Source organism: Neurospora tetrasperma, assembly GCF_000213175.1.
Source record: "Neurospora tetrasperma FGSC 2508 unplaced genomic scaffold NEUTE1scaffold_3, whole genome shotgun sequence".
NCBI classification, from domain to species: Eukaryota; Fungi; Ascomycota; class Sordariomycetes; order Sordariales; family Sordariaceae; genus Neurospora; species Neurospora tetrasperma.
The window spans coordinates 2,889,205-2,917,190 of record NW_009799101.1 but is presented as its reverse complement, the minus strand read 5'-3'; the positions used below and the strand labels follow the sequence as shown (position 1 = coordinate 2,917,190).

The following is a 27,986-nucleotide window of genomic DNA, read 5'->3' as shown; positions in this document are numbered from 1 at the left end:
GGGGCTTACCAAAACTTGGGGGTGCAGCAAATACTGGATGTCATCGACCTCGCAGGTGATGAGATTGGGAACCGACATCTTGTTTTACCAAAGTCTTTCTTGTGAGTTCGTTGCCAATTGTCAATCACACGAGGATATGAGAGAAGATGAGTAGAGACGATGGAGAAATGGTGAAGTGAAGGAGAGCTGAGACTATGCTCGATGATGTGGACGCGGGGTTGGCGTCTTATGGCGACACTACTGTATCAGGGGACCTATCAGGTACCTAAAATTGGGTGACAGCAGCCCTGAGATAGTGTGTACTCCCAGGTACCTGATGCACTGCCACCTCATAATTGTTTCTCTTCAGTTTCGTTTCACCCCAGCAGGTGTCTTACTTTGGTTTCTTATAAACCATCTCAACATCTTCACATTGACGAGTTCAAGTATTCTTCATTATCCAAGTATATGTAGAAGTACATATTTCTACCACACCATGCTCGTGGTGAACCAACCCATGCCTCACCCCTCCAACTCCGCAAGTAAACAAACCTCCAAACACCCTTGCTCCTCATCATCATGGTCATCCCCTTGTCCCATGACATTGTCACTATCTTCCGACAAGCGAACCAACAGGTGGGTCCAGGGAGCAAGCGAGAGATATGCAAAGGACTCACTTCTTTAGATAAAAGGCATTCTATCATCACGGTATTTCGGTGTGTGTGTCGAGTGTGCCCGTTAATTTGGGGAGTAGGCGTTGCCGAAGGGCGGCTTGAAAGCCGGCGTTCCTTCCAGTCTCGATAAGTGTAGCTTCGTTGAGTTGGCGATGACTTGCTCCCCTGGAGTTTCCCAACAGACCATTCCTATGTACCGGCCTGGCAGGAAACCACAAGCCGGTCGGCACCATCGATGAATGACTTTACGATTGGCCAGCAAAACTGGAAAACCCCTGTCTTCTTATCTTCTTCCTTACACGAGATATCCAAACACTCAGTTGACCTAAACAATGAGGGAGAATCAGAATCCAAATGCTAATAGTATATCCGCTTACAACAACCCGACAACCTGGCAACCCAACAAGCATAACAATCTTAAATCAGCCAAGTCAAACCAGCCATGTACTCCAGACCGAAACAAATCCCATAATGCAACATCCGCATACAACAGCTCGCTCACTTCCCATCTCCTCCACCCAAAGCTCCCGCCAAATTCATCGAAGCGTACGCATCCCTCTTCCAGCTCTCATCCCCACTCCCAGGTCCATCATCGTCATCATCGCTGGTGATGGGATCGGCATTGACGACTCTGAACCCTCCCCTCTGTCCTTGTCTGCCTTCTACGCCTCCGTCGTTGATGTCGTGAACAGAGGAGAACCCAGCATCCCAAGCGCTGAGTTGTGGATGGCCATTAACAGCTGGAAGGTGAATTTGTGGGGCACCGCTTGCGGTGGGCTGTTGTTGTTGATACTGTTGGTAAACCTGGGGCGGGTAGCCTTGATAGACTTGGTTGTTGTTATACATGTCCTGGCCGTGACCCGGTTGTTGGTATCCCTGATCGTAAATCGGAGTCGGGAGTTCACTTGGCTCGCTGTCGCCGAAGCGATCAAAGTCCGCCAACTCATAACCGTGCGCCGGGGGTTGTTGTTGCTGAGGGTACATGGAGCTGATCCGTTGGCGCGTGGGCGTCTGGTCTGCATCGCCGTACCCTTGGTAGCCGCCGTATTGTCCGCTGCGGTTGGAGTAGGTAATTGATCCTCGCCTGCCATCGTTACCGGCGGGCAACTCCACTGGTCCTTGCTGCTGTTGTTGGTTGTGGAACTGCTGCTGGCTTTGGATGCTAAGGCTGGCCATGTCCTCCAGCACTCGCGCTTGCTGCTCGGCCTCCCTTTGCTCGAGGATCTGAGGCGCGGGCTCGACGTTCCGCAAGCTGCTGGATCCGGCACCTTGGGATTGTTGTTGCGCGCCTGAGCTACGGTGGCTGATTGCCATGCTCGCGCGATGGGCAATCTCTGGTATATCTGACATACTGCCGGGATGGTGACCGCCGCCTGATTGCTCGCCGGAAGACGTGCCTGGAAGGCCGGCGGCGGTGGCGCTGTCCATGTCCTTGATGGCAAACTGGGCAATGGTGCGCATCTTGCGACTCACCCAACCAGCAAGGATCTTTCCGCGTTGCTTTTCGCCGAGACGTGAGCGTGGGAAGTCGCCCTTGTTGACAAATGCGACAATGTCGGCGATGATTTGGTGCTCATTGAGGATGGCGTTGACAATGACTGGGACGATGGAGGCAAGGTAGGCCTTACGGGCTACCTCAACTAGGACCACCACAAGTCCGCCTGCCTGGAAGACCGCGCTGTTACATTTCTGTTAGTATTTTCCATCACAACGCTGAATTCGGAGTAATGAAGACCTACCAACCACCCGGCACAATAACCCTGTGGCACCTCTCAACTGAAGCCTCAATATCCATTGGGAAGTGACTCAATCCATTGATCTCAAACGTTTCGCCAATGCTTCCTAGTACGAACAAAACCTGCATGTCCACGAGCGCACCTCCTGGGCCAATCGGTTTGCTCACATTATGCAAGAATCCAAGATCGCCGGTCCTCACATAACGAATACTCGGGTCTTCAACCGTGCGACCGTTAAATCTTTCCACGTCGAACTGGTCCTTGGAGCCATAGAACGACGTTACGCAAGCCTCCGAGTCCACCCAGATCTCACCATATTCACCATCACTGCACAGCATCCTGCTCTCCGGGTTGACGATGGCAATCTGTGTGGACACCGGCACCATGCCGCTGTCTTGGATAACCAAAGCCTTGGGATCCAGTAGGGGATCCGTCGGATAGATGAGACCTTGTCGCAGGGCTTTAGGATCCAGGTGAAGTTCGATCGGCTCGACGCACATGTACGACCGGGAAGCGATCATGGGGTTCAGAACATGCGAGTAGACTGTGTTGATGGCGGTACGATCCAGGCCGGTAGCGTCGAAGTGGACACGAACCCTGGTAAAAAGGTCAACGCGAGGGCGGGATTCGCACGAGATCATCATGTTCTTGAGCTCGTGCAGCGTGAAGCCCTTGCCGGGAATCATGCTCATGGCGTGGTCAAGCATCTGCGGGGTGGCGTAGGTGTCTTTGATCTTGTACCGAGAGAGGATGAGAAAGAGAGAGACGGGATTCTGGGCAAACTCAACAGGGGAGAGTAGGTAGGTAGGCGTGCCAATGTAGATGCCCATGAGACAAGTGTGGATGAAGCCTAGACCTGTGGTACTACGCACGCAGCCTAGGACAGGGCGAGAGCTGGACATCTGGCACGTCTCCTTCTGTACCTTGCACATACCCAGGATGGTGTCGTGGCTTAGCTGGACTGCCAGGCGCCGCTGATCCGGTGTCCAGTATGTCCAGATAACGACGGGATAGCCTGACTTAACCCATGACGGGTCAACTGTGATGCCTAGATCGCGTAGACCACTGTTCTGCTTCGGCGGTTTGCTGGTATTGTAGACGTTCGGAACCTGGACCTTCAAGAACTGGGCCGACTGCTTGATGTGCTGTGCAACAGGCTTCGTCTTGAGCAAGTGGTCTACATCCTGGTTAACCAAGACAGCCTTGACGCCATAGTCCGCGACCAGATGAAGGAAGGCAGGGACATCTTCGGACAGACGGTTTTGGTCCATCGGCGCAACGGGGATGATAATGGCACCAAGGTTGATGCAGGCGTGGACGGCGAAGACAAACTCTTCGGAATGAGTGTACATGAGAACGACATGGTCGCCAGCCCGAATCTTGATCTTGTTCCTCAAGTATAAAGCAACCGCTGCTACCTTTGTGTCGAACTTCTTCCACGTGATCCCCTTGCCTTCCTTGCCACGACCATCGATGGTGCAGTACGCCAATTCCTCGGGCTGCCTTGCCACTCGCCATTGGATAAGGTCTGTGATGCTGGAGAAGTTGTTGAGAGGGGTCGATGTCCTGTCGTCAATAACCACCTCTCTCCGGTCGATGCCCGAGTACTGTTTGTCGGCAGGGGCAAGGATCTGTTGTCTGGATTCCGAAGCCATAGGAGACCAAATGCCGCCGATTGGGTCGACACCGATGGGCAGGTTCAGCACAGCATGCTCAACGGCAAACTTGACATGCACACAAGGAAAATTGCCCTGGTCGAACTCCCTCCTGCAAAGCATGTTGCCAATCTCCTTGCGGCCATTTTTCATCACCCGTGGGAGAGCATTCGGTGCGGTGATCATGACACAGTACACACGAAGGTGATGTTCTTGCATCAGCACATCCATGCACCTTTCGGCCAGCGAGTCCAAGAGGGCCGTGTCCAGCTGCCGAGGCGGTCCTCCACTCGTAGCCGGAGCTGTAGAGGCAGCTTGGGATTCAAGGACCACGACAGGTAAATGTTCCTCGTTGACAAACACGTCAAACGCTGAGCAATCAAAGATCTTGGGTACGTTCTTCATGATGCTGACAACCATGTGCTGCACAAAGAAATAACGATACTCTGCCACCTCGGTTCCGTGTTCAACCCATTCCACCTTTTGCCGGATACGATCCTCGTACAGGCCAAGTACGAAGACCTTGCCCTCTATAACGGTGCCTAGCAGACCAGTTCGAAGATACTCCAGCTCGGTCGGGGTCGGAAGCGTCGAACCGGGCTCGAATGTGAAAGGTCGAGCATGGAAGATCTGTTCAGTGTGCTTTGGCAGTGCCCAGAACCCACCAGACAGCGAGGGAGAATCGACCCAGATCTCTCCCACAGTATGCGGCGAAGCGAGGAGGCCAGTCTCCGGGTCGACAATAGCAAGAGAGGCGTCGGGAATCGGGTAGCCAAACGCGCCAACGCGAACCGTCCCTAATTCGCTGCTAGCCTTCTTGCTAACATCTGCGCCTATTGCCACAACCACCACTTCATTGGTTTTCAATGCCTCTCTATCGAGTAGCACTTCACTCAGCTCGTTCTTTGCACGGTGTTCTGCTGCCGCGTTTACCGTCGTCCCACCCAGCAGACTTCCGTAACCATTAGAGGTAGCAGGCTTCTCCTCTTCGGTATCCTTTGGGCTTTCAGCCTCTGACTCCGTATCCGACTCAATCTCCAGTTTAAGCGGGCATTTCATATTCTCCTCACCGCCCACCCAGTCCCGGACGCTGATGATCATGCCTCCGTGCTCTGGGAGGCAGAGCATTGGGGCGACAACCTCACGTGCTCGAGGATTCCGCAACGGCTTGAACCAACGGTCGGCAAGGAGCTCATTGAACTCGCCATCGACTATCAAGGTGTCTATCAGGCACAGCTTGACGGACGAGAAGTTGGGCTCCATGCCCTTTTTATAGTTCCGTGTTGCCATAGGGTCGACCTGGTAGTCATATGCCGCACGTTTGAGCCCAGGATAGTCGGCAATCATTAACGTCGGACTGTATTTGGTAATAAGGTAGGCATAAAGACCGGGTACCTCGACCGCCTTGTTCTCGAGCCAAATGGTGGTGTGCCCTCCGTACACGGCGAACAAGACTCCCCAGATCATGCCGACGCCTTGGCGAGGATCCAGATATGAGAGCAAGGTTTCGCTTTTGGTGGCACCACGACTTACTAGATGGCCATTGGTATCGCGCAACGTCGTGTTAAACGTGTCGCCAGGCTTGGAGCCCGGGGCGGTAGTAACTATGGCGCTCAGGCAGGCCATCTGATGCATAATGGTACGGTGGCTGAGCACAACTCCCCTAAGATCACCCGTTGGGGCCCGAGAGAATTCAATGTAAGCCAAATCTGGTACTGACAAAGGGGGTAGCTCGTCCTTTTTCTTCTGGCTGTAACTGCCAAACTCGTTGGTTTTCCACCACTCAACGCCCTTTGGCCAATGGAGCTTTTGCGTTGTAATGTCGCGCTGGAACGCTTTGAGGTTATTATCCGTAGTCAAGGCCAGATGCGCCTGTGTGGAGGTCAGTATGACGTTCAATTTTTGATAGTCCTGAAGCTCGTTTATGGGCACAGCGACCACGCCAGCAATAAAGCAGCCCAAGAGGGCAATGGCAAAGTCAATGATTTCCGCATCACGGTAGATAAGCGCAACGCGGTCGCCGCGGTACAGGGAGCTCTTGTCGCGAATGACTTGGGCGACCTTCTCGGCCCTCGAAGCAAGCTTGTCCCATGTGATGGATGCGATCTCCTTGCCCTTGGCGTCCAAGACCCAGTACGCTCGCCGGTTGGGAAGGTTACGACCTCGGTGGCGGAGGACGACAGCAATATTGTCAAACGTAGACATTTCTTTGCGGGGGTCGTGTGGGTCATATATCGCAAATGGGACTTCGCGCGGCTCGAGGGCTTTCTGGAATTGTATGGCCCCCCCAGGGGGCAGGTATTCATTTGCCGGGAGCATAGGGGGCGGAACAGCAGCGGTGGGCGAAAAGGCATCGCTGGAGGAGTATCTGTGAGGGCCGCCATAATCACCCTGGAGTTGCTGCTCGTGGGCTTGCTGCCCTGCGAAATCGGAAAAGTAGGCCTGCGAATTCAACAAAGTGTTGGTCCTACCATCATAGGGATTCTGTTGTGGTGGTGGTGGCTCGGCATAGTCGCCATGTTGTTCGGGGTTGAAGGCATAGTCTCCTGACACCATGGTCCCCGACCTTGTAGAGGTATCGTTGGGGCCAGGGAAGAGGAAGAGGGAGTCGTGTCGCATAGCCGGGCGGTGATCAGCCATAGGGCCACCAGGCGCGAGCAAAGTGGCCGGATGCGGCTCCTGGAAGGAGTAGGTAGACTGAGGGCGGTAGTCGGAGAAGGCCATAGATTCCCGGTGGTCAGAAAAGGCCATGGACTCCCGGTGGTCAGGAAAGATGGTGGACTCTCGATGTTCGGAAAAGGCAACTGAGTCGCGGGATGGCGGGAAGTTGAGAGAGGCGCTGCTCAGGCCAGCACCTGAGAGAACGCGTTGGCGGTCGTTGGAGGCATGGGACGTGTTGTCGGGGGGATGGAGCCGAAGGCCTCCGGTTGGGGCTCCCGCCGGCTGGGAGTCTGCAGGAGCAGCAACGCCATACTGAGCAAGCAGTTGTGCCCGTCGCTTGTGGTACCTGAAGAAGAAGGGCATCAAGGTCAGCGGACGATCGAAAAGACGGATAGCCGGTGGATGTGCGCACCCTTTCTCTGTAATATCACCCTCCTACAATCAAGGCGCAAGTTGGTCAGCGTCAGGTCTTTTTTTTCTTTTTTTTTTCTTTTTTTCAGTTTTCACAGTTTGTACACGGTCCAAGTAAGTATAGAAGCGGGGGATCTTCTCAAAACACACCTCCAGCTCCCTCTGTAGCTCGTCCAGCTTCGCCTGCAGGTCGGGGTTAACCGCGGCCATGTTGGGCCAAAGTGTATTTCACGGGTTCCTTGCGATGGCGCTCGGGGGTATAGGACAAGTCGCTTGCTGGTATGTTGGTAGTCGGGCGGACTCAAGTAGAAGGGCGCTCGACTGCGCCCAGCAAACGAGTGGCAGGTGTTTCAGTATGGATAGAGGTAGCGAGAGAGAGAGAGATGGTAGCGAGCGAGCGGTTGCGATTGAACGGTGTAGGGAACCGATGGCGGCGACACGGAGAGGTCGGAACCTGAAGCGAGAAGTGGAAAAACTCAAGTCTGATTCCAGGACAATGAAGGCCCAGTTGTAGTGTACAGTCCGTCGCAACCCAAGTTGAGGGTCCCGTCGCGTTGTTCGTGACAGAGGGAGAGAGAGGGGGGGAAATCCAAGATGGAGAATGTCAGATGCAAGGCAAAGTCGGTCTTGGCAATCGAACGGATACGGGCGCTCCGGGGGTGTGTGTGGGTTGAGGTTGATTCGAGTATGGAAACGGTCCGAGTCTACCTCTAGTTTCCTCGTATACACTTGGTGTGGTCGGGAAATGGTGCCGTCGGGTTGTGCCGTTGGTGAGCGCGATGGAGCTGACTGCCGGGCAACAAGTTTACTAGTGTACAGAGTAGTGTACCTTTGGTTCCAACGCGATGAGGACGGGGAGGAGGGGAGTCGTGAGCATGGCAATTGCGCCCCTAGAGTCAAAGGCATGGATAAAAGATGGATGGAATTTCGAATGGAATTGGCGAGTGGACAAGCCCCCGGAGCCCGTTAGCGGTGGATTCAGGTCCGGTGCAGTGAGTCCATGTGGTCTGGGGAACCTCGAGTTCGTTGTGCACAAGTGCCTTCCTCCTGTCGTAGGTGACGTAGGGGGCCCTGTCGCTGAGTGAGCTGTGTGTAACATTACATACCAGGCAGGTACCACAGTACTTGTAAGTTGCTGCCCTGGGTTCCAAGGACGGCCCCACCTGGAATTCATCTGATGCCCACTTCCACTTCCACTGATGAGGTTAGGTAAACCCTTTGCCAAGCCCCAGACGATAAGCACTGCCGGGAGCCGCTCCCGCAGCGTCTTATCATTCAGCGGAGTTCAGCCGGAGAATTCCCCACCACAAATTGGGAAAGGAACAAAAAGCCTGCAAATTTCTGCCGCACTTCTTCCCGGGCTTCCTTCTCTTCCTTTTCTCCTCCGTCGTCCTCCTCCTCCTCGTCCTCCGTGAGGGGGAATCAAGCACGGCCGGCCTCGTCGCCGCCGTCAACATTGTGTGCCAGCCACAATGCTTGTCCAATATGCTGGCATCGTTACAAGTGGTAAGTCAACATCACATCGTTACATTTTCATTCTTTCCCCAGTGGCGTCCGTCCATGTCGCCTTCATATGATGAAAGCATACGCAAAATTCACAGACCTGTTCTGAAAAAAAATAGTGTTGAGAAACTGCTTAGCTCACTGATTCCATCTTCCCTTCCCTTCCCTTCTTACTTGCACCACCACTCTCACGTCTACTTTCGTTGCGTGTCAGAAGGCATATAGCTAACAGCGTCCTTCTCAAGATCATCATGGCCAACTGCCCGATACCGCTGGTCTTCGCAATGTGGCGTTGCCGTTCGTCTTGTGCGTGACAGTCAGGAGTGGCTGTTACAATGCCGGCACTCTCATTGTCTCCCGCATGGTTGCCAATTCATTGTCAAGGCCATTGTGGCCTCGGTCTCGGCTGTCTTTGCTTGTTGTCAAGGACCTCGTTATAGACCCAAAAATATACCCTTCCTTTGTCTTGATCTCTAGCAACGCTTCTTGTGAATCCGCCCCATCCTCGTGTGTCCATATATTAACCTCCCTCGCCCAGCACGCCCTTTATGCCGTCCGTGCAATTTCTCTCAACTATATTTCGTTTTCGTCTTTATTTCGCAACTTCTTACCCATAAATCGCAATGGCCTCCCCGGAGGAGGATCTCTTCGGAGACCAAGAGGTGGAGGATATTCTAAACGCAAGAGGCAATGACGATGGAGCCATGTCACTGGAGGACGAGTTCATGGCAGCAGAAGAGATGGAATCGGATACCCCCGACGCTAATGGCAATGGCAATGGCAATGGCAACGGCAACGGCAACGGCGATGGAGCTCATGGTGCAGCCACGGCTGATGGTGGTTCGCAACAGTTCCCCCATGACCAAGCACCTATGGCCCCATCAAGCCAGAATGACCCTGCCCAGGCTGGTAACAATGACCAACATCTCAGCCCACACAGTCAATGGGTAGCTGCCGCTCTCACTAATGCTCTGCAAGAACACCCTCATGCACAAGGGCCCATAAATCCATCTGTTCAAGATGCCACTTCGCAGGCGGGTGGTGTATACGACATTCCCATTGACCCACTTTTGTTCGCAGCCAGTCAAGAATGGAATTCCCTAGCTGTTCAACAAGACCCATTGACGCAAAATCCCAATCCAGAGGCGGTCCCTGAAACCTATAGTAACGATAGTAACGGGGTTATAAAAAATTTCCTGCGCGAAGAGGGTTTTGGTACTCAGTTCCAGCCCACGACCTCCGCGGCCCTTGAACAAGCACCCGATGGAGGCCTGGGCCAGTATCCAGCTCCTGGCGGTAGTGTTGACGACTGGCAACAAAACGAGTTTAATAATGATAATCTTAATTACGACCTCGAGGCCATGGAAAATTTCCAGGATCATTTGGGGCACATAATTCCTCAGCCAGGAGCAGAGGCGGACGGTTTCAATGGTGAGATACAGCCCGCCGCCCCTGCGGCTCCTGAAGAAGCACCTGTCGAAGGTCTGGGTCAGTACCCAGCTCCTGGTGGTGGTAGTTACGGCGGGGAACAAGACATCGTTAACCAAGGATCCAATGATGAGGCTTTCGCTGGGGTTGAAGTCCCTCTTGAAGGAACATGGCTGCCAGACAACATAGCGGACTATTGGGGTGGTCAACAGGGCGGTCAGGTGCCAGGAGCAGCAGGAGGGGATGGTTTCAATGCTCACCAGATCCAGCCCGCTGCCTCCGCGGTCCCTGAGCAAGCAGCTGCTGACGGCGGGCAACAATCACAACAACCACAACAACAACCACAACAGCAACCACAGCAACAACCACAGCAACAACCACAAGACAGATTCAGCAGTAATCAGAATTTTGGTGGTGCTTCTGTTTCCCATGGGCATATCCAGCAATATCCCTCCCAAAATCAGCAATTTGCTGGCTCACAAGCTGTTCCAGAAATCGTTATCCAACAGCCTTCCTCTGGAAATCAGCAGTTTGCCGGACACGCCAGCCAGTTCAACAATGGATACCAGCAATTAGGCGGCGCACAAAGTGGTCAAGGACAAGGAGGCACAGGTGGACCGTTTAACAATGGAGGTCAGCAAATCAATGATGCTGCACAATATGGCCAAGAAGAAGCTGCTATCGACCTCCTTAATTTGGGCGGTGCACGAGCTGGCCAAGTAGCTGGCGGTGGTCACTTTAACAACCAAGGCCAGAGAGCTACCGGTGGTCTCAACAACAACGGGTACCAGCAAGTGGGCAGTGCACAGATTGGTCAAGGAGCCGGCTATGGTCAGTTTAACAACGGAGCTCAGCAACTCAACAATACACAAAATGGGCAAGGAGGCGGTGGTAGTAGCCCATATCCCAATGGAGGCCAGCAGCAATTGGGCGGTGCACAACTTCAAACTGGCCACGGTGGCCAACATCTCAACAACGGGCAAACTGGTCAAGGACAAGGAGGCGTGAGTAATCCTTTCAGTCAAGATAATCAACAACTTTACCAGAACAATGGTATGCAATATGGCCAAGGTCTTGGTGGCCAGTTTAACAATCCTGGAGGCGAGCATTTCAACAACGCACCAACTGGTGGCCAAGGAGCGACCGGGAATGGCCAGTTCAATAATGGAGGCCAGCAACCCAGCCGTGCACCAACTCCTCAAGGAGACACAGGTGGCTACTTGAGTCCTGGAAATCAACAATTTAACCATCATAGCGGTATGCAAAATCGCCAGGGAGGTGCTGGTGGACACGTGAGCCCCGTGAATAACAACCAACAGGCCGGTCTGCCACATGCTGCCGGAGGTGTTGATCAGCACCTTTTTCCCGGGAATCAACCATTCCACGGTTCACCATATGGCACAGGAGGTGTTGTTGCCCAGCCTGGCTCCGGAACCCAGCAATTTCCTGGTACACAATTTGGTGTTTTGGGAGGTGCTAGCGGCCAACCTCACCATGGAACCCAACCACAACCTGGACATGATAGTGTCACAACACAAGCAGTCCAGAACAACAACAGCGGAGTTCCAGATCCCAATGCTGCTCACCTGCCGCTTATAGGATCTGCTCCCCCAGAACCACGCCTACCTCCCGTGGTGACCCCTCCCGTTTTCCCGCCCGGTACTCCGCAACCAGACAGCTGGGTGGCTCCGGGCTCCGGCAATGAAGTTGTCAAGATTCGAGCCATGAAATTCCGCAACCAATATGGTATCCATCCCCAATCCGTGTACTACTACAGAGCGCACACGCAGCCCTGGGGCACCGAGTACGGTCGACCGAGCGCGAACTTGTTCGCCTATGCCAACAGCCAGCCATTAGCCAGGGCCGAGCTAGTAGCTTCGAAAGTCTACACTGCATCGCAGCTTTCCCTGTTCTTCCGAGGCGAAGGTCATCCAAACCGACCCAACAGGCACTTGACCTTGTGGATTCAAAACGTGCCGCTCTTGGTCTCGGATCGGTACGCACAAAAGGAATCAGGAAAATGTAGGTACGAGGACTGCGCGGCGAAACCCGCCTACACAATCATGAAGGGCTTCCATCGCATCGCCTTTGATGAACACTCCCATCACACCGGCGACTACTACGACCCCTACAACAATGCGGGCTACATGCACCTGTGGTGTTTCGAGAAGGCCTTTGACGCCGGCTATCTCGTCTGGGACGTACAAGAGCGGCCTCACTTGTACGGCTTCCGCATCGAGGCGGATGTGCGCCACCACCGGTTCGAAGAAAAAAACAACGCCTCCATCAACCGCGACCACAATCTGCACGACACATACCGACAGTGGAAGAACGAGCAATGGGAGCGCTACGTCCAAATACGACACCAAGAAGCTAGAACGGGCCAACGCTACGATCCTTACCAGTCTGTCGATGGTATACCCAATGACAACCGTCTCTGGAGACGGCTGACAGACAAACATATTGCCGAGGAAGTCCCCGCGCGCGCAAGAAACCGCGCGAACAGGAACGTGACGGGGAATACGATTGACAATCACAGAGGGGATCTTGAGCAGTTCCAGCGTGCTAAAGATGAGGCAAAGCCAGCGGCGCGAGCGGCTGGCAACGGAGGTCAAAAGGGAACACGTGCAGCAGGCCCTTCAACTCCCAAAAGGAAACGTAACAGCGCTGCTGGCGAGGACGAAGAAGATGAAGAATACGAAACTCCAGGCTCCAAAAAGTCACGCACCCAAAATCATCACACTCCAGGTTCCATGGGCCCACCACCGCCATCCACCCCGCGCCGCAGCACCCGCCGCGCCTCCCAAATCATCGTTCACGACCTCAACGAACAACTCGGGACAGCCGGCGAGTCTCCTCTCACCCGCTCGCGCGCCACGTTTATCGGGCAGCAGCTGAACCAGCTCCCTGAGCACCTCCAACAAGACGTGATCAGCCATGCGCCCCAGGCGACCTTGCAGGCCATCTCGCCTATCTTGTTGCAGAACTGGAGGCCCGAAGACTGGGGAGCGGTGCTCCAGGAGAGGGTGAGCAGGATGACGCCGTATCACCAGGGGCTGTTGGCTGCGTATGCGGAGAAGACGGAGAAAAAGGCGCAGCTGGATGGGAGCACGGGGAAGAGGAGGTGGAGGAGTGATCCGTGAGTGCGTGAGTGAGTGGGTGAGTGAGACGAATTACTTTTCGATGTGAGTGAGCGTGAAGGGTCGAGAGAGGCTTTGCTTAGGTAAGTCCTTCTTTGTCCTTCTTTGCTTGCTGCCTTCGATCGATGCCGGCTTGCCTTCGACCAGAGTACTCCTTCGCGGAAAAGACAAAGACGAGTGAAAATCATTTCGACGGTGCGTTGCCGAACAGCTCATCGTTGCACTTTGGGGAGCACTATGCAATTTCCTCTGCACGCCGATCAACTTTTGATATGTACTACAAGTGTCGAACAAAGCAAATCACGAGTTTCTTGGATACGGTTATGAATAGGGAATTATCTATACGCTGTATCAGAGCGTAAGACGAGATATAATAGGATAGATAAAGAAAGAACGTTGGATTATGGACATAGATAGATACCTACGCTCTGCATATACATTGCAATGACAGATTTCGGTGCTGGTCACCTTGAACAACGAACACTGAACTTCAAACATTGAATATCAAACATTCACAGAGCCACGGGGCGATGGTTTTCATTTTCCAAACTTATGTTACCTCCCCTTGACATTCACTCCATGCATATGCTTTTGACCATAGTGTGTAATATACACTCCGATTAGGTACCTCAACCGAACTCGCCTTTCAACACAGTACCCAAGGTACTCTTTCACACCTCACCACCTTAATCATAAGAGAGAAGAAGAAAACAAAGACACGATAGAAGCCCAAACTGATATAACGTACTATACAATAGCAGCACATCGCTACAAAATCGAAGAAGAAAGAAACGCACAACCCTTTGTCCACTCTATATGTCCCTTGCATAAATATATATTATCATACCTAAAGCCTCCCCTTATGAGAATAAAAAATCCCCATGCTATCCCCCAATTCACCCCCTTCTCTACACAAAAACCTCCTGCCCCGCAAAACTCATAACCCACTCCACCCCCAACCTGACTTCCTCCTCATGTTCCACCAGCTGCTCCAAAATCACCTCGCCCGCGCCCGGCCCGTCTACCATGCGATCCTTGACATGGATAATCACCACTTTCAGTCCCTTGAGCGGCTGCTCCGGCAACTGCCGCGCCAGCTCCGCGTTGACGTCCACGTCAGCGTGGGAGTCCACGTCCATCATGTCGCGCGTGTTGCCGTTGAGGTAGAGCGACATGGAGGTGGCAGGAGTTACGTTGGATGCGGCGGATGAAGACACGGGGCCTCCCGACCCTGACCCTGACCCTGACCCCCCTCCTGACGAGGCCGAAGAAGAGGCGTTGTTGTTAACACTGGGGTGGTTGAGTTGGGAGAAGTGTACGGCTGCTGGTGTTGCTGGGGGCGGGAGGGGGGAGGTGGACATTGCGTTGGATGGCGACGGGGAGCCGTATGGCGAGGTAGGCTCGGAGAGGTGGAAGTGGGGGAGTTCAGGTCGGGAAAGGCCCATTTGATGTTGTTGGAGGGCAGCGTTGAATGGTGGTTGGTGGTTGGTCGTGGCGCGCTGCTGGAAGTCGTCGAGGGACATCTCGCCTGTGGGAGTGGCTAGGTGGGGCGTGTCGATTCTGAAGCCGGTTGGGTTACGCGGATTGACACCGTCATTTTCATACAACGAGGTGGTGCTTGCTGCTGCGGCGGCTGCTTGCGCGGAGGCTGAGCTGTGGCGGTTCTCGTAGCGCTTGCGGGATTTTGGGGAGATGGAATCTTCGGTTGGATGCCGAGGGTCTTGTTGCTGTGATGAATGTGGCTGTTGGCTTTTGTCTGCTCCTGCCCCTGCTGCTGTCGATGGTTCTCTCCTGGTTCTGAATCCAGGGTGCGCACTGGCTGCTCGCACCTGGGATGTTATCGTCCTTCGTCGGGTGTTGCGGTCGTCCTCCTCTTGGCGTTTGCGTTTCTTATCACTGCCGACGCTTCCGTAGTCGGAGTAGCTCCGTCCCATGGGGCCAGGTCGAGAGGTTGACTGGCGCTTGATACCGTGTTCCGTTTCGTACTTTCTGCGTAGGATGTCCATCCTCGCGGCTGTTACCTCCTCAGCCAAGGCGGTCAATTCCTCCATGATGTACCTTGGTGTGAGATGCCCGAACAGACGATCATCCGTCTGGGAATCGTCAAAGCTGCATTCGATAAAAATCGCAGTGAGCTTCCCACTGGCTATCTTGGGCGCGGCCTCTCGCCAGATGTTCCGGTTCCGTGGTGACAAACTGACGGAGTCTGGCTCAACGTCACCAAAGATGATAATCTCCCTGCCTGTGGTCACATCGCGGATGAAGTAGGCCGAGCTGTCGTAAACACATATTGATTCATCTGTTGCGTGTCCGCCACCGAGACCTGAGATGGAGCTGCTGCGACCGCCGCCGCCGAACAGATTTCCTTGGTGAATAGACATCCGATCCTGGTCTCTTTGCTGCTGTTGTTGAAGTAACGCGGCTAGACTGTTATTAGCTGCCGATATGCTGTTGTGATGAGCAAGCCCACGGGGCCCCAGGTGGGACATGGGCGGGCTCATTACACTCATCGGCGTTGCTCCCATGGAGGAAGCATCGAAGCTTCCCGGGCGCGTGACGCTTCCGCTGCCACGATGGCTGTGCCTCTCATAGCAATGACCATGACTGACAGCCCAAACCTTGACTGCGAGGTCGTCAGTGATCTCAAGATAGCCCTTGGAGTCACCCTCTCCCAGCGCTGGTGAGCCACCCTCTACCAAGCGCGTATACGTCACCAACCCCACTCCGTTGTTCTCATCACTCAGGTTGGGCCAGATGATGTTGTTGAAAATGTGAGTCTTGAAGGCTGCTATCGTGTTGGGTAGGCCGGCGAGTTTCTTGGGTCTGGAACTACCCAGACCTGCTGTGTTGATTACGAAGCCGGAGATGTGATCGAGATGAGGGTGTGTTATTAGGTACGTGTCGATCAGGGTCCGGTGAATGAAAGATGCATTGGCAGACGATGTAGCCATAGGAACCTGAAGCCCTGCAAAAGGCCCTGTTTTGAGGGTGTATGGCAAAGCGTGTTCTTCATCCTCGCCAAGGGTGGCTGGTTGAGTCTTTGCCAAAATCTGCTCGATGGCACTGAGATGTACGCCTGCATCCACGGCAATGACTGACCCTCTCCTCCAGCCCGCAGCTATTGGGCGTACAAGAAAGGCCGTGACATTGGACTCGAGAGGTCCTCCACCAGAGCCCTGGTAAGCTATGTTAGCTAAAAGCTGGTCCCCAAGAAATTGTTGGTTCATGCATATCGGTGACTTGTTCTGCCGGCATTACGAGTCCCAGTATTTCAATTCCTGCTCGGAGGGAAATCCCACGTGTCCTAGAACATATCCAGGATGGTCGACACGCCTGGATCCTACATAGAGGCCCATCCTTGGTGAAAATTGACATGTCGAAAACGTCTCGAATGGTGCCCTAGCCGTGGCATATTCGCGCTTTGTGGGTGGTGGGGGTGACAGGATCCCATTGTTTTCCGAGCCGAGACATTGAACAAAGGAATATGAAAAGAAGCATGAAGGGGCGATGGTCGAGGCAGATCGAACTACGGCTGCTCGATTTCACAAAGAAAGCGCACAGGCATTCGACCTGTCGCGGACTCTTTCCGGCTAGAGATGAGAAAGAAGGCTGACGGCGTTCTAAGCGGTTGAGGATGATGCTGAGGAATGGGTATGATGGTGAAGGGAGCATGAGAAGGACTTGGATTGGGATGTGCAGTGTAGGTATTGATATTCCTGTCACTCACCAGAACGATGACTTGCAAAGCCGGTGCCGGGGGAGATTCTTGTTGGTCGCTGGCGTTGGTGTTGTTGGCCTCGCCAGGGTCACCATTGGCGCCGCCGCCGCCTCCCATGACCACAAAGATTGATTTTCTCTCAGAGGCTGGGCGAATGAGCCGATAAACAAAATATCTCCCTTGGGTCGGCTTGGAGGTTTTTGTTTTTGGTGTTGGTGAGAGTGGAGTCTCGATGCTTGTTTTGTGTTGGAGACTTGGAGCGGGCGGGGTCTTGGCTTTGCGACCCGATGATGAATGAGATGGGATCGATATGAAAGCAGATGCGCCTCGTGGATAAGCCGGTCAAAGGGAATGCGCAATTCGTCAATGGTTTCGCTTGTTGTTGAGAATATCAGTCCCTTGATGGCGGATGGCCAAGATGCTCTGGTTAACCCATCGAATTACGGGGTTGTTGTCCCTTTGATGGAGCGAAGCCCTATCTTGCTCGGCTTATGGAGGTTGGGGAAATGCGCTAGCTAGGTAGCTAGGTAGGTAGTGTAGCGAGGCTTTGGAGGTGACACCCTCTCTGTACGTCCGTAATACAGACTTGGGTGTTTGATTGTGAGTGGTACAACAACCCGTAAGCGGGACTCACGCCTTTTCGTCGTGTATGAGGGTGATGGCCAAATATCGTGATATGGGACAAAGTGGAAAAAGTTAAGGGGGTCCCGTCGAGGTTGGTGATGGAATTGGAAGTGTGGAAGTGGAGAGAGAGATTGTGAGCGAATTGTGGAACATGGAAGGGAAAGCATTCCCGTCAGAGGCACTGTGCTTCAGTTGGGTGTCAAAGCGCTGAAGGGATCTCCGATTAGTGGGGGTCCCCTCGAGGACCCGACCTTGGACTCCTCTGCAATTTCAACTTTACCAACAATCGTTCCTAGGTATCCATAAAGTTTGCGATATCTTCCCTTGACAAATTCCCATTATCATCATCAAAGTCTCTCCAAGATACCGACATCAGACTACATCACTACAGTGGAGCGCATCAACAAAAGAGCACGTGGCAGCAACCAAGCAACATACCATCCTCACCTTGTCCTGCCTGTCAGATCAGATCTATCAATCCATTGGATCTCTCAACAGTCCGGGGTTCCCCAGATCTGGTACTCGGCAGCAGACCCGCCCACTCTGACGGCAACATGGTCCTGTTCCTTGGACACATGAGCGACCTTTGTGACGCCGGAAGAAGGCCAGGACCTAGTGCAAACACATTGTATGGACGGTTCAATATCATGTTCGACGTGAAATTAAATGAAATCTTTCCGGTGTTGGACATGACTACAAGCCTCCCGAACCCGCGGGCTCGCCGTGCCGTGCCGTGCGTACGGAAGGATTTTGCAAGTGTTGCCGAACGCGAGGCGAGTCGGAAGTTCTTCATCCGTTGTTCACCGTGCGACGGAGTTGCCGTTGGTCGTGGCCGTCTACTTCCCGTCGTCTACGATTCGCCAAGTTCTCACACCCTCTTATATTTTTCTCTGAGAAGGTGGCGTTTCCCCGCAAGACAACAGCAGCCACGGCTTCCTCTACCTTTGGCCAGAGGACTTTCGATTCAGCTGAACATTCTTGCCTCCTATCAGGATTCCAGAACAGCATGATGCTAACCACTAGGCCAGCTGTCCCTTATACAAACTCGGAATGTGGTGCTCGGATGGCCCGACCGGTCTTAGGGTTATGCTGTGCGACCCTCCATCAATGGAAATGTAGAATGCCTTTTCATTTCACAGAGAAAGCGGCCATTGGTCATCTAGGAACGGTATCACACAACAGGTCGATATCATGCCTTGATGCTCGAAAACTAGGAATGATGTTGAAAGACTAGTCTAGTGTAGGTTCTATGTTCCAGGTGACCAGCATCGGAATTCAAGGTCCTGGTAGGAGCATTCTTATCTGCCTAGCCCAATCTCAAGAAATTGGAATGGATCTCCTTTGTCTATACCGAGCCAGAGAAGTCGAGTGTATGATATGATATACCAGCAGTGCGGAGCCCGTCTGACCAATGAGACGCCATATGAAGGACATAGATTGAAGGCTCTCGCACTAAAGATCCCACGGAAACGCATCAGTTATCGAAGACATTCAGAATAGAGGAAGCCAAGATACACGTGAAAAGATGGGAAGAAGTTCAAATATACAAGTGCGCGATGGGATGGAAGACCCAAGGCCAGATGGAAGCACACAAGGAACTGACAAGCGCTGGCATGTGCCATCACAGTTTCATGAGGTTGAGGCAAAAGCTCACCAAGTATTCTACCGATCATCTTACCTGACCTATTGTTCATGCGTCGCAAGTCGTATCAATATGTATCAGACCTCCAACGCTTCTTGCTGTATACTGCACCTTCTTCTCCGTTTCCTCTCAGGGTCTCCTGGTCGATGTAAGCTGAAAACAATGCGTCCGTCATCCGTTGCTTGATATCCACTTGCCGATCTCGCTATTCTATTCTATCATCTATCACAGATTCTCTCGCTCTCTATAGGACTTGAAAATCTCATCAAAGACCCGCAAAACCAGCCCCATTACTCCTTCTCCTTCTTCCTCTCCTCCCTCGCCTTCTTAAGCTTCTCATACCCCTCCATACCCCCAATATCCTTCTCAAAGTCCGGTCTCGGAATCTCCAGGCCCTCCCTAACCAACCCATACGTAATCCCTCCCAACCTCGACACAGGCTTATACACATCCAAATCCATCTGATTCAACTCCTCATTCACCGCCCCCTCTTTAATCCAAAACTTGGTCCCCTCGACAACCACCAGCGTCGACCCCGTCTCCCCCGGCTTCGAGCGGGACTCAAACTCCTTGACATGCACCAACTTGCACTCCACCGCAAACACAGCCTCCTTTGCTCTCGGAGCCTTCACCGTCTGCGTATCATACACGGGCGTCAACCCACTAATCACCCACTCCGACACGCCCAAGGGGGCATTGGTGCTGCACGAATTAGCCGCCTCGAGGAACGGGGTGGACATCAGATTGATGACGCACTCGCCCGTCTCGTGCAGGATGCGCAACGAGTCCTTGGCGCGCGAGGCCGGAGAGAGCGGCGAGGCGAATCCCAAGGTGAAGAGGGGCGGGTCGTGTGAGATGACTTGGAAGTACGAAAAGGGGGCCAGGTTCTCCGTGGTGCCGTCGGCAGAGCGGGTGGACACCAAGGCAATGGGGCGAGGCACGATGGCGGAGATGAGCAGTTTGTAGTTGAATGCGGGCGGGCGGCCTTCGGTGTAGGGGTCGACGATGATGTGCTGCTCGTTCTTCTTGGTCTCGGCAGAAGCAGCAAGAGAGTTGGCGCCCGTGCCGTAAGCCCAGTCTGGTTGGGGAGTTTGGAAGTAGGTGAATTTGGGAGAGGGGTCGAACGCGGGACGAGAGGCTTCGACGGCTTTGAAGTCGCCGTGAGGGTTGCGCTTGAGGACCTTCTCGAAGGCGGCGCTCTTTTCGGCGGCGGATGGTTCGGTGGACATTTTGGCGGGTTTTGTGAATCCCTGGGTTGACTTGAACCTTGAAAATTTGGTGAAGAGAGAAGTGAGGCCTGGTAACTGTTTATGATGAAGTTGTGATAGAGTCGAAGATTTGATAAAGTTGGTTGCTAATGTGAGAACCTTGGAGGTCGGCATGAATGCCCAATTGGGAAGGATTCTCGTGGGTGAAAAGGCGAGTACTCGATGACGGGGAGGGGTTGACGATCAACGGATTGGTAAGTAGGAACAAGGGTTTCGATCGGTGACGCACTTGAAGTGTTTGTAAGACGTGTGTAAGCCGAAGAATGGATATCGTGGTCCGTCTGCGATGTAGCGCTGTGGTCGTCAAGCCTGGATTGTTTGTGGTTGGTTACAGATGAAGATAAGGGATTATGGTACTCTCTCTTATATAAACATGCCAAAGAAATCCGACCTATATCCTAAGCCGCGATCAACAAGGTGTCCCTGCCGAGTTGCCATCGTTCCAATCATTCCATGACACCATCTCGGCATTCGGCGGAAATATCTGGGTCTGCGGGGGAAAGCGGGGATAGCGCGGCGCCTATTCCGCTTGTGATTGCCGGGGTCCACGCAAGGCCGGGATCTAATTGCTGGGGCCGGCGCCGAGGTTCCGGACGACGTACGGTGCTCGGCTTGCACCGGCCGGAAGCCCCTGACAAAGTAAACAAAGGATAGTCGCAAGTGTGAAGTAGTTGCTTGGGTGATGAATGACTTCAAAGAGTGATCGCAAAGCAGCTCTCTTTACCCGCTTTAAGAATAAAAGGTGTGTCTATATATTACCAATATATACCAATCTCTTCGATGCTTCACCCATATCCCTCTATGCCCTGCCCTCAACGTCCTAACATATTGCCCACAATACCCGTAGACCACCTTGCCCTCCTCCTGTCCTTACTGTCGCGTTGGGTATACTTATAAGACCTCAAACTATACCACTTCCCACCCCTATCACTCCGTTCCCCATCCCCGTAAACATACAAATCCGCATCCCAGATAACCTCCTCCACCTCAATACTATCTCCACAGCTACCAACACAGCCATCACACTATGACCTCCTCCCTCCCACCCCTTGGTTAAACCCCCTCATCGCTTCCCTGACAATCCCCTCCGCCTCCGCCACCACATCCCTCCCCTCTCTCCACGTATACAACTTGACCCCCTGCTTTTCCAACAGCTCATGTGCCTCTGCCAATCGTCTCAGCCAAATCTCCAACTTTTTGTTCACCGGCGAGTTCGCGCCTCCTCCTGAAGCAGAGTTACTAGTGGCATACACAGACGCGCCGTTGACCCCGTTCATGGTGTCGTAAGACGTAGCGGGGCGGACGGGGAGGAAGGTGTTGGAGCGACCACCATTGCCACTTCCTAAAGTGCGACTCTCGAGGGGAAGGGGAAGACCCCATTCGTCAGTGTCGGAATCGTAGGAGGAGGAGTTGGTGGTCTGGACGCGGCGAGGTGGGGGGAGGGGTGGTTGTTGGGATTGTCGTGACTGGGATTGGGAAAGGTTGACGGTGCTGGTGCGACGGGGTGGTGGAGGGGGAGGAGCGGGACCTCTGGATCCTGATCCTGACCCGGGCGCTGACGCGGAGGAGTTCTGATGCGAAGTGTTTGGACGGGGAGATTCGCGGGGCTTTGGTGGCAGAGGGGGAGGAGCACCGCCGGTATTGATCTCTGCTGGCGAGCTGCGTAGTGCTGTGGGTTTGGCGGGACGTGGTGGTGGTCCTTTCCTTTGCGGGATGTCACCTGTTGATCTACTGGCATGCATGGCGTTGAGACTGCTGGTTCGAGGGTCATGTACAGGCTGTTGAGGGGGGTCATCCGATAGATCAATTAGATCACCCATGATGGGCCCCTTAGGCTGAGGAGACGACCGTGGCGGAAGTTTCGGCGGCGGCGGCGCCACGTCTCTAGTGTTCGTGGCCGTAGCAGCCCGCATAGTCTGTGCTCTCCTCCTGCCGCTGTCGCTTCTCTCAAGTCCATTGTTCCTGTCCGTAGCCTGTGTGTTCGAAGTGAAATACCCCATGTCCACCTGCTCGGGTGTGGTGACATCTCTGATGAACACGGCCAATATCCTACCGGGATAAGCCAGCGCCAGGTCGGTGTAGACCTCCAGGTCAGCCTCTCCGCTGTCGCCCACAAGGAGAAACTTCCTTTCAGGAAAGTCGCGTAGTATCCTCTCCAGAGTGCCCTTCTTTCTTTCGGCAACTGGCTCAAAGATACCCTGCAGCATACCGCTGTACTGCTTCAGGTCTATCGAACCAGGAGGTAGCCCAGCCTTGTAGAAGAAAGTAGCCAAGACGGGGTACAGTTGCCACGGACTGTTGGAAACATAATGCAGCTTCACTCCCATATTGTGCAGAGAAGTATACAGCTCCTTGACACCGTCAATAGTCTGATCCGCCAAATCACGGACGAAAGTATTCCTGAAAATCTCCCTGGCACCACCATTGATATTCGACCGCTTAATGGTGTCGTCGACATCGCTGATCAAACTGACTCCCCTTGGCTCGATAACCTCGACAGGCTGGGTGGTTGAGATGTTCTCGTTGGCAAGCACTCGGAAGTGTGTCGGGACAAAGTCCAACGGTACGCGAGCGATAAAGTGACCTGACGCATTCGTCTCAATCGTCTTGGACTTGGACCGCTGATCGTTGTAGAAGAAGAGCGTGATGGGCAACCCGACCAGCGGCGTAGCCATGAAGGGCGCTAACCGCGCATTCAGATTCGCGTTCGCAGCCGCTAATTCCGCCTCCGTCATCTCCGAGGGAAATGCTCCCAAGCCGGAGTTCGTCCTCACCGGCGCTGTCGAACTCGGCGGCGATGGCGAGCGTCGTTGCCTCATTGCGCCAAACCCATCATCCATATCATCAGCCCTAGGCCGCTCACTGTACTCGCCTCTGATAGCCGCTTCCTTCTCGCCCTGTCCTCTCCGTTCAATCTCCCTCGCCTCCTTCGCGATCCTTTCCTCTTCCCCAAGCCCTTCCAGATCAGTCACCGTCCTCCGCAAATCACCGCCTCCCTGTTGCGACCCTGCACCTGCCTGCAGCGCTGCAGTCTGTGGTAGCCCGCTCAGCCTTCTCGCAACCCCCAGCACCATGCGATTCTTCCTCGACATCGGGCCCTTAGGTGGCATATATATCCAGCCTCGAATGTCCACATCCACCACAGCCTTCTCATCCTCATGCCTGTTCCACTCTGCTGTCCAGTAATCCCGCTCATCCACTCCAGGGCCAATACCGTTCCCGCCTCCGTTCGGTGTGCCGTACGCATTCCCACCCAAGTCCGAAGGCCGCCTAGGCAGGTGAATACCCTTGACATGCCGCTTTGCGTACGAAGGAAACAAAATCAGCTGCTCCTGTCCCTTGTGAATGATAGGTACCTCCGGGAACGCGCCCGGAATGTGCACCTGCTCTGGCGATCCATCACCCATGTCGCGCGTCAGGCGGGTTTGGCTGTATTGCTCGCGGATCTCGGAAGCGGCCGCTACGCCGGCGCGGTAGACGCTACCGGCCATGGCGGCGAGTTTTCGGCGGCGGGAGCCGGATTCATACGATTGTTCGTTGGCGCCATACTGGCCGGTGTAGCCGTGGGTGTATGGGGACGTCATCTTGTCGTTGGCGTCGGTTTTGCGCTGCGGCAGCGCTTGGGCTTGGCTGTCGTCGGGCCAGTTCGTGTTCGTGTTGCTTGTCTCTTCCCGGTCTCGTAGTAACCGTTGTTGCTTCCAAGGTAAAGACCTCCTCCCAACAAGTCCCGGGCCGAGTCCGCCACCGCTCGCACTACCTATGCCAATACTCTTCCTGACGCCGGCACCACCACCGGTCCCATACACCAACCGCCGGCTCTGGCGGCGGATGATATCCACCAATCTCCCACCCGCCTGTTTCTTCCTTCTTCTTTCAAGGATGAATCGGTATATCCTAGTCTGCAATCGAACCTTGTGTCGCGGGAGGGTGCGGTGGCGGAAGTTGAACAGGTGTTCGCGGTATCGGTCGCGGACGGTCGAGGGCAAGAGATATCGGACGAGAGTCGATCGGGTATGTGCGCGAGGGCCAAAGAGGCGTCGCAGGAAGGGGAAAAGCGCCAGTTTCGTGGATTGCTGGGTTGCCTCCGAAGCCTCGCTTGGCTGGGAGAACCAAGGCTTGAAGGACGGCTCGTTGGGAAGGAAATTGTTCGGTCGAGGATACGGGGATTGAGGCAACCTGCGCTATTGTAGCTTCTCTTCAATTCGGTATGGTAGTTGGTTGTAGCGACCAAATGGAGCGATTTGGTTTATTGAAGTACTATGTAAAGTGAAGAGAGGGTGAAGTGGGATATATAAGAGGTTGAGAAATGCAGGCTGGAGATGCTAAGCTGGTGGCAGTTGACCGCCGTTACTGGACTTGGAGCTTATCGAGTCTATGATTGATCTCTGTGGCTGCCTGAAGCCGAACTTTGTTCACACGCGCGAATCAAAAAGTGAAGAGCCAAGAAAGAGGTCGAAAAAGTGGATGGATTACGACTCGAGGAGGTTTTATGTCAATTGCAGCTGCCTGTTATTCAAGACATCATCCATGGCAAGAGACAAATCACTTCCGTTTACGTCACCCGTACCTGCCGCCGTGACACCCAGGGTCCAGCTTCTGGGTGGGTCAGTCGAGCTCGCCGCAAGGCCCCCTGATCCGCAACTCCACACCCAATCATAGTCCCATGTGAAGAGGCAAGTCTGACCTTGATGATCACGACTCTCTTTGCTGAGGGAAGCAGACAACATCATCAGACAGCTTCTTATTCGTTTTGCCCATCCGGGTATCAACAGCACACTAAACTTAGCTTAAAGCTCAATTACATTCACAAACTCAACAACACAATCGTGCTCCTCACATCTACTTTCTCCTCCCCTTGCCCTTACCACCCTTACCAGCATTGCCGCCCTTCTTTTTAGGCCCAGCAGACCGTCCCACCTTCTTGACGACCTTCTTGAGGTTCAGCACCGCGCCCTTACCGGCTCTCTCGGCGCTGCCCTTCTTGTACGTCCTCTCCTGCTTGCGCTCTTGCATGGTGTCGAGCTTCTTCCTGTCCTTGTTACTCAACTTGCCCTCGTTCTTGGACTTGAGCTTGTCCCTGACGCCGTTGAGCTCGGCCCGGCCCGCCGCCTTGGCCTTCTTCTTGTCCTCCTGCGTCTCGAACCACGTGCGCTTGGGCCTCGAGCTGATCTCGTCCTCGTACTTGATCATGTTCTCGCCCTTCTTGACCTGCATCTCCATGTTCTGCAGCTGCTTCTCCTCCTTCTCCTCCTGCATAATCTCCTCGATCTCATCCTCCAACTCGTCGATCTCGGCCTGCCACTTGTCGGCGTCCGCGGGGTCGATGATGCGACTGCTGATCTTGGCGCCCTGAGACTTGCCGGCCTTGACGGCAGCCTTGACGACCTTGCGATCGGGCTCAGCAGCCAAGGTGATAGCGGTACCGCTGCGGCCGGCACGCGCTGTACGACCGACACGATGGACGTAGATCTCGGGGGTCTGGGGAGCCTCGTAGTTGATGACGGTGTCGACACCCTTGATATCAAGACCACGAGAGGCGAGATCGGTGGCAAGAAGGAAGTTGACCTTTCCATCTCTGAAGTCCTCGACACTTTGAATACGCTGTAGATTCTGTTAGTATCACTTATCCATCTCGAGCACCGTAAATCGCAAACATACCTGAGCCTGGTTCATGCTACCGTGCAACTCGGCGCACGACAATCCAAACAGACCAAAGATGATCCTCATCTTGTGCGCAATCTTCTTTTGTCTGAAGAAGATAATGACACGCTCCGTGTAGATGGTCTTGCAGATGTGCAACAGATATCCTTCCCTCTTCGACTCGCGACCGGGTCTGAGACGGACAAACTCCTGAACAAGCGTACCGGCAGTCTTCTTCTGCGAATCGGCCATAATGCGCACAGGCTTGTTGAGACCGGCGCGAATGAGCCTGTCGACAGACGAGGTCATGGTGGCAGAGAACAGCATGGTCTGGCGGGACTTGGGAAGGGTGGTAAGAATCTCGTTCAACTCGTCCGCGAAACCGTCCTCGAGCATGCGATCGGCTTCATCGAGGACGAGAATCTCGATGGTGTCGACGGCGAAGCTGGCAGAGTTGCGCATGTGATCGATGAAACGACCAGGAGTGGCAATGACCACATCCGGGCGAAGACGGAGCTCGGCCTCTTGCACCTTCAGACTGAGACCACCGACAGCCAGACAGAACTTGATGTCGGTATGGCTGGCGAGCTTGACAGCGACAGCGTGACACTGAATAGCCAACTCACGGGTGGGCGTAAGAATAACGACGCGGGTGGTGGGAACCTTCTTGGGACGGTAGAGGAGACGCTCAAGGATGGGAACGACAAAGGCGGCCGTCTTACCGGAACCGGTGACGGCACCACCGACGACATCCTTACCCATAAGCGAGATGGGGATGGTCTTGGCCTGAATGGGCGTCGGCTTGGTAAAGCCCACGGAAGTAAGACCGCGAAGGATAGGGCGGGAGAGAGACATCTCCTGGAACGAAGCCATCTCGCCCTTCTTCTTAGGCTGATTCTCCTCCTCCGGCGCAAAGAACTCCTTCATCTTGGCCTCCTCCTCCTCATCGATACCCTCTTCATCATCCGATGACTGCACATCATCAGGATGCTCAACAGCCGTAGCAACCGAGTCATCATCCGACGCATCGCCCTCCTCTTCATCCTCTCCCTTCTTCTCCCCATCTTCACCCTCACTATTCTCATCCTCCCCATCAACACCCCCCATCTTCGCATCCTGCTTCTCCTCCTCCTCTTCCACGTCCGACCCAACACCCATACCAAAAGCATCATCAGCCAAGACACCATCCTCATCATCATCCAAATCCACATCAATCTCTTCCATGTCGTCTTCTTCCTCATCAACCTCCATCTTATCCTCCTCCTCTTTTGTTGCCGTAGTTTTCCCCTCCTTAGCAGCCTTCCTCTCCCTCCTCCTTCTAATAATCTCATCGATATCCACAGCCTTCTTGTCCCCGCCCGCGTTGGCGCCCTTCACGACACCCTTGTGCGCGCCCTCGAAACCCCAGCCGTCGAACTCGGCGTCCACTTCGTTCTGGCCGTCGACAACGAACTGGAACTCGGTATCCATGGCGCCGTCGTCTTCGTCGTTGTTGCCCCAGATGCCGAGGTCAGCGGCGTCGTCTTCTTTTGTTTCGGCTTCGCCGTCGTCATCTTCGGTCTGTTGCTGTTTCTTGGACTTTTTGTTGTTGTTCTTCTTCTTTTGCTTGTTCGATTGTTGTGTGGCCGTCTTGGCTTTCTTCCTGGGTACAACTTCCTGCTCCTCTTCTAGTGGGATGTCTTCTTCATTGTCGGAGATGGTGAGGATGAAATCGTCGTCGATCGCTTTGCGCTTTTGGGAGGGCGCCATTGTGGTGGATGGTGTTGCAACGGTCTGTGGCCGTTGTTTGTGCTGTAGTGTTGTGTTGAAAAAAGAACGACGGGAAGCTCTCGATGCTGAGTGGGAATTGGTGGAATCGTCAAGATTGTACAACTGATAGCAGTCAGTGGGGTCTTTTTTCGTCTCTT

General features: G+C 54.0%; 6 protein-coding genes across 6 annotated transcripts; 1 reads left to right on the top strand and 5 right to left on the bottom strand.

Moving 5' to 3' along the window:
* Positions 1 to 917: 917 nt before the first annotated feature.
* NEUTE1DRAFT_82005 (uncharacterized protein) lies at positions 918 to 7,326 on the bottom strand (the record flags this gene model as incomplete). Its single annotated transcript, XM_009852716.1, has 4 exons — positions 918 to 2,331; positions 2,393 to 7,051; positions 7,118 to 7,140; positions 7,267 to 7,326. 4 exons carry the CDS (start codon positions 7,324 to 7,326, stop codon positions 1,152 to 1,154), a joined length of 5,922 nt encoding a protein of 1,973 aa, XP_009851018.1.
* A 1,916-nt stretch (positions 7,327 to 9,242) lies between these two features.
* On the top strand, positions 9,243 to 13,190 carry NEUTE1DRAFT_146431 (uncharacterized protein; the record flags this gene model as incomplete). Its single annotated transcript, XM_009852715.1, has 1 exon — positions 9,243 to 13,190. One exon carries the CDS (start codon positions 9,243 to 9,245, stop codon positions 13,188 to 13,190), a length of 3,948 nt encoding a protein of 1,315 aa, XP_009851017.1.
* Positions 13,191 to 13,953: 763 nt separating this feature from the next.
* NEUTE1DRAFT_129755 (uncharacterized protein) lies at positions 13,954 to 17,022 on the bottom strand (the record flags this gene model as incomplete). Its single annotated transcript, XM_009852714.1, has 2 exons — positions 13,954 to 16,363; positions 16,915 to 17,022. 2 exons carry the CDS (start codon positions 17,020 to 17,022, stop codon positions 14,096 to 14,098), a joined length of 2,376 nt encoding a protein of 791 aa, XP_009851016.1.
* A 2,146-nt stretch (positions 17,023 to 19,168) lies between these two features.
* On the bottom strand, positions 19,169 to 20,018 carry NEUTE1DRAFT_116999 (uncharacterized protein; the record flags this gene model as incomplete). Its single annotated transcript, XM_009852713.1, has 1 exon — positions 19,169 to 20,018. One exon carries the CDS (start codon positions 19,909 to 19,911, stop codon positions 19,462 to 19,464), a length of 450 nt encoding a protein of 149 aa, XP_009851015.1.
* A 1,120-nt stretch (positions 20,019 to 21,138) lies between these two features.
* Positions 21,139 to 24,413, bottom strand: NEUTE1DRAFT_63314 (uncharacterized protein; the record flags this gene model as incomplete). The annotated part of the gene is made up of 3 exons (XM_009852712.1): positions 21,139 to 21,794; positions 21,927 to 24,064; positions 24,230 to 24,413. The coding sequence occupies 2 exons, from the start codon at positions 24,021 to 24,023 to the stop codon at positions 21,465 to 21,467; spliced, it is 2,427 nt and encodes an 808-aa protein (XP_009851014.1).
* Positions 24,414 to 25,148: 735 nt separating this feature from the next.
* On the bottom strand, positions 25,149 to 27,828 carry NEUTE1DRAFT_81992 (uncharacterized protein; the record flags this gene model as incomplete). The annotated part of the gene is made up of 2 exons (XM_009852711.1): positions 25,149 to 26,040; positions 26,098 to 27,828. 2 exons carry the CDS (start codon positions 27,826 to 27,828, stop codon positions 25,279 to 25,281), a joined length of 2,493 nt encoding a protein of 830 aa, XP_009851013.1.
* Positions 27,829 to 27,986: the final 158 nt, after the last annotated feature.